This window comes from Hordeum vulgare, chromosome 5H (assembly GCF_904849725.1).
Source record: "Hordeum vulgare subsp. vulgare chromosome 5H, MorexV3_pseudomolecules_assembly, whole genome shotgun sequence".
Taxonomy (NCBI): Eukaryota; Viridiplantae; Streptophyta; class Magnoliopsida; order Poales; family Poaceae; genus Hordeum; species Hordeum vulgare.
In genome coordinates, this window is record NC_058522.1 from 290,102,187 (window position 1) to 290,113,340 (window position 11,154).

The 11,154-nt window shown below is 45.5% G+C and overlaps 2 protein-coding genes across 2 annotated transcripts; both read right to left on the minus strand.

Moving 5' to 3' along the window:
• Positions 1-774: 774 nt before the first annotated feature.
• LOC123395704 (protein FAF-like, chloroplastic) lies at positions 775-1,939 on the minus strand. Its single transcript, XM_045090736.1, has 2 exons — positions 1,835-1,939; positions 775-1,695 (listed from the first exon to the last, which is right to left on the minus strand). The coding sequence occupies exon 2, from the start codon at positions 1,642-1,644 to the stop codon at positions 892-894; it is 753 nt and encodes a 250-aa protein (XP_044946671.1). The 5' UTR covers positions 1,645-1,695; positions 1,835-1,939; the 3' UTR covers positions 775-891.
• Positions 1,940-5,626: 3,687 nt separating this feature from the next.
• Positions 5,627-9,866, minus strand: LOC123397617 (rho GTPase-activating protein 4-like). The gene is made up of 5 exons (XM_045092154.1): positions 8,893-9,866; positions 7,424-7,544; positions 7,205-7,324; positions 6,551-6,781; positions 5,627-6,448 (listed from the first exon to the last, which is right to left on the minus strand). Exons 1-5 carry the CDS (start codon positions 9,306-9,308, stop codon positions 5,867-5,869), a joined length of 1,470 nt encoding a protein of 489 aa, XP_044948089.1. The 5' UTR covers positions 9,309-9,866; the 3' UTR covers positions 5,627-5,866.
• Positions 9,867-11,154: the final 1,288 nt, after the last annotated feature.

Genomic DNA, 11,154 nt, shown 5'->3' on the forward strand with positions numbered 1-11,154 from the left:
GCGCTAGATCGGGACGGAGTTCGTGGGACGACTTGCGATTTGGATCGCGGAGACGTTCGACTACATCAATCGCGTTTCTTAACGCTTCTCGCTTAGCGATCTACAAAGGTATGTGGATTCGATCTCCCCTCTCGTAGATGATCATCATCATGGATAGGTCTTGCGTGTGCGTAGAATTTTTTTTGTTTCCCATGCAACGTTCCCCAACAGCTGAGTCGAAGGAGGCACGACAACTCCATCGGCCGTCGGCGCTTCATGTCCGAGGCGCTCAAGCCATGGCGGGCCAACGTTGATGTCGCAATGGACCTTTGCAACAAGGTCCTTGTTGCAAAGCTCATAAGCACAACAAGCTAGTTGTTGTGTGGGACAGTAAATCGAACGGCTGTTTCGGACGGCATTCGACGGCTGTCGAGGCGGATGATCTAATAGGTTTGTCATCCGGCGAACGGATAGCATTGCCCTTCTTTTATTCGTTTTTTAACTTTGAACTGTTTATGTTGTCGGATGTTGGCGCGATTGCTTTATTATAATATAAAGCAAAAACTTTTTTCTATGTTTTAACTTTCACAAAACAATGGGTATGCCATCGAACAAGGCATGATGTCAAAAAGATTCTGAATTTGTTTGTACTCTCAAAAAGTCAAACTTATACCGTTCCTGAATATAAGTCTTTCGAAAGGTTTCACTAATGAAATACAGGTTTCACTAATGAAATACATACGGATATATATAGACATATTTTAAAGTGTATATTGAATCATTTTGCTCCGTACGTAGATCCTTAGTAAAATCGCTTAAAAGATTTATACTGTATTTAGGAATGAAGGGAGTAAGCACAATAATTATATGTTGGATGAATGGACTGCATGATGCGGTGTTTCCAGTCTTGGTTTAGGCGTGTGCAGTGGCGCTGGCGAACTGCAGCCTGAGCCGACCGCCCTCGCGCGACGCCCGCAGGAGCTCCTTCCCGGGGATGACTACCTCCACCAACACGAATCTGCCCTCCGCACGGAACGACCGGAAGCACACGCTCGGCTTCCCGCCGCGCACGCTGATCGACCGTATCGGGGGCGGGAACGACGGCGGAACCCGCTGATTCTCCTTCTCGTCCTCGTTCGCGTCGACGACGTCCGTGTCGTTGCGTGATTCCTCCTGGCGGCGGAACGCGGCGGCTAGCTCGTCGTCGTCGTCCCTCAGTACGTCCACGGTGCTCTCGGACCCGAGCCCCTCTGTGCAGAGCAGCAGGGACGACGCGGACGGGCTCTTCTTCATGGAGAAGCTCGCGCTCCTCTTCACCGTCGGCGCGGGCTTCGACGGCCTGAGGAGCGCGTCGAGAGACGAGTCGTCCTTGCTCTTCTCGGTGACGTCGATCCACGACGAGGGCGATGCCGTGGCCGCGCGAACAGGAGGGGGTGCAGGCGGGCGCGGTGGCGGCAGGACGCCGCCCCGGGCGACGTGGTCCGGCTGCTGCTGCTGCTGCTGCTTCTCTTGGAAGTGGAGCTCGCCGAAGATCTCGGTGAAGGATGTCGTGTCGACGGGCCTCTTTGGGTGGACGCGGTTCCACGCCGACAGAGCCTCCAGCAGCGTTGGGTTCTCCGGCAGAGGCTTCTCGAACAGCCTCCTCAACCCGCCGTCCGCCGCCATGTCTATCTCCCCTGACCTTGAAATGAAATCTTTGTGCTGCAAAGAGAAAAGCTAAAACGAAACGAAATTGCACTTGATTAGGAGACTGTTTTCAGTATGAAAAAATTCGGTAAACGCACTAATGCCCAAGTGAGAAGTGACCATGCATGCCATGGAGAATCCCACAACTTTCTTGCAAATTTTCGCTCACCTGAGTGAAAACCTGCGCAGGCTGTCAATCCGGACAAGTTTTCTGAAGAATTTGCAGAAGAGATTTCTTTCTTCCTGTGCTCTTCTGGCTTGCGAGGAACGGCCAGCACATATATAGTCAGAGAAAAGGCGAGGCCAAGAAGCTTGATGCATTTTCTGTGGCTATGGAATTTGGAATCTTTCCTTCTTTTTACACAAGTGGATCGATCAAACACTGCAGATTGAGAGCAAATAGGCAGGTAAAATAAGAATACGGTGCTGTAATGCTGCAGGTCACATGGATAGATAGTGAGATGTACATCTATGAATCTGTCCTTTGGGACCATGAAATCTCTAACTTAGCACCAGCTGCTTCTGCTTTCAGTGTGTGTGTGCGCGTGCGTGGCAGTGAGAAAATTTCAGCCAGGGATTTCAGGTGATGCCAGAACCGGTACGTCGACAATGGTGCACTGGGAATAACGAAAAGAGTGAAGGAAAACAAGGCAGAATAGAATAAAGCTATCTGATTCTGATAGTTACGACGAGGGGACATATGGATGGATGGATGCCATATTGCCATGGCTCGGTGAGTGAGAGTTCAGTTCGGGCAGTTCATGTGTAGGGAAATTATTTTCTTCTGCTTCTTTGCATAAATATTATGAGGTCGGTGGCGTTGGTCCAATAAACATTTTTTTGGCAAGATCCAACAAACTAGAAGGATAAAAAGTGTGGTAGACTAGAATAGAATCTGCCCTATAGGTGAGATCATAAGATCAACTAAAAAGAACATATTCAAACAATCCAAAAAATCTGAGATTATTTAGAAACAGAAGTATGATGTATGTTTACAACTACAAAAAGAATAAGCTTAAACCTCAATCCACAATTAGAGATACAAAAATGAGAAATTCGACTGTGAAATGTCAGCTTGGTTGAATAGTATTTTACAGTATTCACATTCCATTTTGTCTTTTTTGTTTGTATAAAAGCATCTATATCGTACTGGGCAAATTCGGATCCTTGTATGTCTCTCAATGTGTTCGGGCACATCCGTGAATGCATCCAGACGGCCTCTCATATTTTGCTTCCCGCATCTACATATCTCATATATGGATTTTTAAATACATACAAAGTCGATCACGTGATCACATAAACCATTGTTACACGTAAATAAGAAATATTGGTATCGAACTTAAATAGTGTTTACATAAAATTTATTTAAAGTGCATAATCAATCATCTGCTCTTTGATTTCTGTTGTGGGTCCATATATGCTCCACCAGATCATTGAGTAGTTGCATGTGCATCTGATGATCTCGGAGATTGTAATGCATCTGCAGAAAGTTCATAAGCCATCTTGATCTTTTGGGATTTCAACTTGTTCTCCAGGTGCTTCAAAATCATTGGTTTGAGCTACACCATCATCCTCATCCTTGACGATCATATTGTACAAAGTAACACAATATGTCATCACCTGCCACAAAGTTTCTAATTCTCACATCATTGCAACCCCACAAACAATTCCTCAACGAGCTTGCAGCACTCTGAATGCCCTCTCCACATCCTTCCTAGCTGCTTCATGCATTGTTGCAAAGTGCATTTGTTTCTTGGCATGTGGTTTGGATATGGTCTTCACAAATGCAGCCAAGTGAGGAGATATGTCATCGACAAGATCATAGCCCATGTTGTAGTCTCGGCCATGGACGGTGTAGTTGCACGAAGGTGATTCCTTATTGCAAAGCCTCTTGAACACCAGAGATCATTAAAGCACGTTGGTGTCATTGTAAGAACCCGACATTCCAAAGAAAGTATGTCAAATCCTTAAGTTAAGTGATGCCACCGCTTTCGGTATGATGGCGGCCTCTCTCGTGTGACCTTGATACACTCTTCGCAAACCTTTCGGGCAGTTCTTCCATTGTGAATGCATGCAATCAATTGATCTGAGCATTCCTGGAAACCCTCTGGCCTCTCCAATAGCCAACAACTTCTCCATGTCCCACTCTTTGGTTTTCTCAGATATTCTGCTCCAAACATGACAGTAGTTTCCAGGCATGTGCTCTCCCTCATCTTGACCATCTTACCAACGACATCTGCCGCAGTACCAAGTGCAAGCATTCTCACAGCAGTCGTGCACTTCTGCTTGGCGGAGAAAGAGAGTTGACCGCGGCAATCCCTTGTGAGCTTGAAGTAGTCGGCGTGTGCCTCCACTGCGTCCATAATGCACAAAAACAATGGTTTTCACATGCGAAAACGGAGACGAAACCATGGATCATCCGGTAAAGTTGGGTTCGGAGCAAAGTAATCCTTCTGCAGTAGCTTTGCTCCGGATACCCTATCCCGATTGATCACTCTTTCCTCTTGAAATTGAGAATATTCTCCACTTGTTGGTACATTTCCTCTTGCATAGTCATGAGCATGATCACGTCCACTTCTTCGTATGAATCCGATGAATCGAAGAACTCATCTTGAATCATTTGATCAAGCTCCATCGGTCCATACTCCTCGCCGGACGAAGCATCTTAATCCATCGTTTTCCCCATAAATTTGACAAAAAATCAGGTCAAACATTGTGTCGAACACATCCAGCGCAAGGCGGAGCCAGATAGTTGCCAGACGCACAGTGGTGTCTTCCGGGCCGGCGACGACGTCCTCCGCGGTGAGGACGGGACAAAAGACTGCTCTGTCGGAGCTGGTGAGGCAAAGGCTAGGAACGGCGGCGGAGCGCGCACGATGACGGAAGTGCAAGACAAACAAAGCTGAGGAGAAAGACGAGAAGAAAGAGCAAATGAATTCAACAGTTCTATCGGGTGGATTTGATGCAATATGCGGCAGGATCATGTTGTCGGGTTCGACGTGGGGTCCTATATTTGAGCTGGTTATTAGGGGCGCCAGTCAGCCCGGACACTTCAGGTTCGTTTGAGACACCCGGTTGGGTCGAAATTTCGTGACCGATCAGTGAGTAGGCGGCGTGTCCGGACATTTGAGACAGATACGAGTGGTCCAGCTGTAGATGCTCGAAGTGTAGGTCGAATTAGTACCTTAATTTTTTTTCCGAGGTTGTAAACATCAAACATTGATGTACGCGTGCAAATCCTTTTAAGAAAATATCTCACGTAAAGCCAGATTCGGGGGCAACTAGTATAGGATCTAAGCTTTAGGTGAGATCAACTTCCTCACGAACGGCGTACATCTAGTCACCGGCTCCAGCTCCCTGACGGGTGGACCAGCGAACAACGATGGACCCATTAGTCAGGATGCCGTGGGCGAAGACTAGCCTGATATTAGCTTGTTTTTTTTAGACAAAGACTGGTATTAGTTGCCTCTGTGGGCTGTGATGGTGGTGCAGGCCCACCTGTAGGCGTGTGTGCGTTGGGGAGAGGGCGGGGAGGGGGGTGGAGGGTAAAGATTAAGACCAAGACAAATTTATTTATTCATTCTATGGTTTCTTAACAGTATATCATCTACTCCCTCTGTTTCTAAATATTTATTTTTTTAGAGATTCAACTATAGACTACATACGAAGTAAAATGAATAAATTTATATTTCAAATTATGTATATACATATATTTATACATTTGTATGTAGTCCATAATAAAATATCTAAAAAGACAAATATTTAGGAACGAAGAGAGTACTTTTGAAATCGAAAGTAAGGATGATATCAGCAACCGTGTTCATATTCTTTCTGAAAGGACTTTCTGAAAGGATCATAGTGGGTTAACAGTTGACCATTCCAATAACACAATAGTGAAAGATAGCCACCGAAATAAGGTGCAAGATGCAATGGGAATTTAGGAGTTTTCAACAAAGTTTTGTACAGCGGAAAGCAACGGCGTCTGTTTAATTTACTCAAAGCAGAGCGAAGTACTGAAAAGCAAGATACAAAAGTTAGCGTAGGTATGGAAACAAATCAAAGAAAGAAATACAGCGATCATGAACTGGCAGGAAATGAGAACCGCATCAAAATTCAGTCGATCGTATACGCACGAACACACCGGGTCAGTCATCTAGTACGATACAAGAGAGTTGACAAAAATAATACCATCTGAGCTCATTCATCTCCACGCTTCGATCCGTTCGACCGTGGAGTTTAACCGGCTCACGATGCTTGCGCCTCGTGATTTTTTCTCGGTTGGAGGAGCAACGGCCGGTGCTCCGGACTGCCCCTTGCCCTTCCTTGTCCTCCTACTACTACTATTCAGGCTACGGCTCCCCTTGCCATGCACATGCAGTGAGTTCAGTGTTGTAGCACAGGAAATATCAGTGGTCGCTGAAGCAGCAGGTAGGGATTGAGACCATCGACAAGAGCCATCTGTATTCATGACTGTCTGGCCAGAAGGTGCAGAGTCTCCTCCGGCAGGATTAGCCTCGTTAGGCTTGTCTTCGGTGCTGTGTGCCGGGCTGTTCAGAAGGGGCTCCTCGCTGAAGGAAGAAGGACGCCTCGATCCTTCCGCACGGTGAGAATCGACCGCGAAGCCAGGGTTATGATGCCCATTTTCATCAGATGGGTCCTTTTGGGACAAAGACACGTCATCCAGATTGGACTCCTCTCTATCCTTCAGGGTCTTCTCTATTAGCATCTTGAGAAAATTCATCACTTGGACTGCATACATGAGTGCAGTCAAAGGATCTGCCATCTGCATATGACAGGTATCACCAGTAAGCATTCACCTAACCTTATGATTATTTGATTTTAGCAGTAAACATATTGCCAGCTTGCTACTAGGACGATACGTCACCTGAGTCATATTTGGTGCAAAAACCATAGCAATGTTGCGAGCATTCATCTTGTTTATCTTTTCTTCTTGTACGACATCAGCCATCAGATTAACGGCCCAGTCAAGTAAGGCCGCTTCAGCTACTGGAAGGCATTTGGCGACCCGAGCACAATCCTCTTCAGATTGGCATTGCATCACCTGTTCAGGTGGAATAGGGTCCAGCACCCCGCTTGGCAGTTCTCTAAACCATGCCTGGAAAGGATTGGAAAGCAGATGAGATGATGACGTACCTTTTGTCATCAAATATGTCGGCAAGCAGGTAAAGTTTACTAGCTCAAGAGAATAAACAGGTGATGTCAACTATGTTGACACCAGCCATAACTGGTTCCAAAAGCAAGATTATATTCTGCAACTGAAGATTGCTCAACTTGTGTACATTTAGAATAGACAAATAAACCTGTGGCAATATCTTTGTGAGAAAAATAAAAGATTAGGTTCCATTCAGAAAGGATGTCTGTATTCCCCGATATGTGTTGATATAAATTACCACCGATGAAGATAATCACGACCACTAAGGCACTAACAACTCTCTGATTACAATACATAATTACATGTGCTTAAGAAACTATTGATTTCAACAGAATCACATAGCTTACATGACAAAAAGAAGCTTACTTTTATTAGACCTGACAAACAGTGGACATCAATACCATATGGCACGATTCCGCTGTTTAACCGGTCTCTCACAAGCTCCTCCTGGCTATTCTCTGCATTTATACGAAAAATACCTTCTGCCTGCACATTACAAGCAAGATATTATTTACTTGTCAGAAAAAAGTTACAACCACTTACAAAAAGGATGTAATACTCAAACCCATTACTGAAAGGCCATACCCGAAGACCACATTGTTCATAAAGACGTCTCTGCATCATCAAGAGAATTGTCGGAACACTGTTTCCTCTGGAATCGTAGGAACACTGCATTGATTCTGTTGAAACTCCAAAGACACTTGCACTGCATTTCAAGTTTCAATCAGCTGAAGGACAGCAACAACCAAAGTAAACAAAATGTGCTGCAAAGTTAAGGATGCACGAACCAGATTCTAATATTTTAGACGGTTCCAAACCAATATATAGCAACAATGGCATGAATGTAAGGATGCAAACAAATTTATTCTAATTTAGGTGCTGTATTTGCTGCTTCGATATTTTAGGTGTAACTATCTGAGAAACTATTTTCTGAATTTTTTAGGAAATTTAACCGTTCAAGAATTTTTCTTATAGATGAATGAGCATGACCATATGCTTCGGTTTTACTCACTCTGTATCTAAATAATTGTACTGTGGTTGGGTAGAACTAGTCTAGTTCTCTCCAACTATAATTAGGTACAGAGGGAGTATTAATAAACTGCCATAAATACTCCAGTTGAACGAGCACCTATTGGTGTTTGTGCCACTTATCTTCTATTGAAGATACTACACTAGGCCCCGTCTTTCTATAAAGTAGAAACTGGGTATGGAGCCATTTCCTCCATTATTTCTAGACATTCTAGAAAGAATGATTTTTTTTACTAAATAATGTACCCCTATGCACTTCCATAGCAAGCATAAGCAAATATGTTAGTAATACGTAGTAAATTTGCATATCAAATAATGTACCCCTACGGCGTCAACTCTGCGACGCATAAGCAAATATTTAATACATACGTAGTAGTAAATAACAGTTCATCTACAGCCTTGTTTAATGTTTATATCATGTTTTGTTTCAATTTAATGTGGCAAGAAGCTACATGAAAATCATCACACTATCAGGTAAGAGTACATGCAGTGAAATGATTGACCAATTAATAGAACATGGAGAGGTCGCAAAAGTAACAAGTCACATAATTGATCTACCACAGTATAAACCGAGCTAAGGCTGCCCAACAAAAGGGGGGTTCAAATTATAATGCACAAAAATCAAATTGAGTGGAGTAGAGGGTAACAGTCCACCTGAAAAAGGCAAAAAAGGGTATTGACATTCCACCTGAAAAAGGAGAATACAATTCCTTCTCTAGTAAATAAAAGCACCGGTGCAGAAAGAGGGAGAAAATCACACCAGATAAAATCAAAATCAAAATCAAAATATGCAAACAGAGCCATTTATTGCTTAAGACTACTGCATTTGTGTAACTACCCCAATTCAAGCCAGTGCTGCGATTTAAATTCCAAGAGTTATACGAAGCAGGCATTAAATTCAAATTGAAATCATTGAGGAAAAAAAATATAAAATTCAGATTGGAAATATAAACTGAACGCTCAGATGCCCTCAGATTCAGAACAAAAACAGATCGCTGAATTGATGAAGAGGGCGAGAGACAGACCTGGCGCTGGGAGCGCGGCGAGGCACCTCGGGCTCGAACTCGACGGGCAGCCCAAGGAATCCATGGAACCTATCAAAGGTGACATGCGCCACGTGCTGCACCTCGGTCGGCCACCCGATCTCCATCGCACCGCCTTCGCCTTCGCCTTGGCCGCCCTCCTCCCTGCAGCCGAGAAACGACTTCCGCAGCAGCGCAAGCAGCAGCGCCAAGAAAGACCACCGCTCTTCTTCCTCCTCCGATTCTTGTACCTCTCGCTCAGTCCGTCCCGCGGATCCTGTAGGGCTCTCTCCGCCGCTGCCGCCTCTGTGGAGCACGTCGCTGTCGGCATTGGCTAAATAGCGCAGGGAGGTGGAGGGGCCGCGGCTTGCGGGGGAAGCGAGGTTGGTCGGGCCCCGGAGAAGCGCTACCTCCGTCATTGCTTCCTCCTTTTCCCTGCTCTGCTCTGAAAATCTGGCCCTTTTGAGCTGTAATCTGGTGCGGCTTGGCGGCGAGCCGAGTGGGGATTACCTGGAGTGGGCCAAATGCAGGGACGAGGAATGATTGGGAAACTCTTGTGGTGGAGTTCTTGGTGGATCGCCCGCTATTCAGGACGTGTTCCTAACTTCCTATGCTTGCGATTAGATAGGATCCAAATCCACGACGCAAATCGCAACCAATGAATCAATTGAATGGGGGAAACAATCCGAACGCCGTGAATGTACGAGGAAAGAAGGGATTCCGTGCTCAGCTCGAGACGGGGTCTTTGGCCCACAAGAGATGCAATTTGTTTGAGCTGGGGGCGACCTGATCTAATCAGCAGGGATGTTTGGTCGAGAAAGGATGGGATTTCGGAGGAGTTGGAGTTGGATTGAAGGTAGGGGTAGGGGTTGGGACCAGCTCGTCATCATTCCTCTTGTTAGTGTTCCTGCTGCCCCCTTCTTTTTAGGATGTGCACGCACGGAGGAACATGCTTCTCGCTTCTTGTTCACGCGTGCGCATTTCCTCTCTGTTCAAGCCTACCATCGTACAGTAGTTTCTTCCCGGGAAAGGTGATTTCTAGCCCTAAGATCTTTTTTTTACTAAATAGCGCCTGAAGGGCCTTATTTTGTCCACTAAACCCATTCCCTTAAAAAAAAATCATCGCCTCACCCTCAATTTGAATCTTCACGATGGACACGTAGAACACATATGACGGTGCCTTACCGCAACTCCAACACGCCGATCCAAACGGACGCAGATACAAAAAAGATGGCGCGCTTCGCCATGGATCACTCGTCATCGAACTTGAACATATCAGCATGCATCTTCTCGAACGAGGCATCTTTCTTATTGACACCAAGCTCAAGTCCACCTTCATGATCTCCGCCCCTTCGTCATGCAAGCGAGTGCCACTTCTTTTGCTTTGGTCTTAGCATTGGGAGCCTCAATCTCGAGCACCTTCGATTACTTCTCCTCCTTCATCTCGAGCCTCTTCCTTTGTATCTCGAAGAAAGCCTTCATTTGCTCCTCCTTGTCTTGTCGGCGCTTGTCCTTCCTTGTCTCCTTCTTGGTCATCATGCCTTCCAAAGTGCAATTGATGCCGCATCATGCTTGTCCTCTTTCTTGGAGTTGGTCTTTCCCTCTCGCATCGGCTTCTCTCCCTCACCATGGTCCTTGACGACATCTTTCCCTTCACGTGCCTTCAAGGCAACATATTGCGCCTTGAAATTCTCGTCCTCGTTGATGATCATCCAACAATGGGTGAGGTTGAACGACTCGTTCCCATGTGGGGACTTGGATGCTTCCAAAGCTTGGAATGCCTACAATGAAGGGCATGCATACATATGGACACATGGACATGCAGGCATGAAACAACAAAATGAAGATGGACACTTGTATACCATGTCTTTGATGTCGAGGTCACTCACGGTACGTCCCTCGGTGCTCTGAACGGTGGCACAAAACTTGTTGCACTCTTGTTGTATCACGCGTTAACGCATCGAAAGAGACACGCACCCTCGTTTTCTATCCATCTTGTACGACGTGAAATTTTTGCGCTCATGATATTTGTGATGAACACATAGTCAAAAGGTTGAAGGCTTTTGCTTCGCGCCGACTTTGAGGTCTTGTCCAATGTCCCTCTGACACTGACAACAGAGCTTGTCCTCATCCTTTTGTATGCCTTAGTATGAATGCTTTGGCGCTTCTTATTTGCATTGGCTTTGGTGGAGAGCTTGTCTTTGAAAAACAAAGGCTCTCCATCGATGTCCACTTAATCTTCTTCTTCTTGGTCTTAGTCTTCCA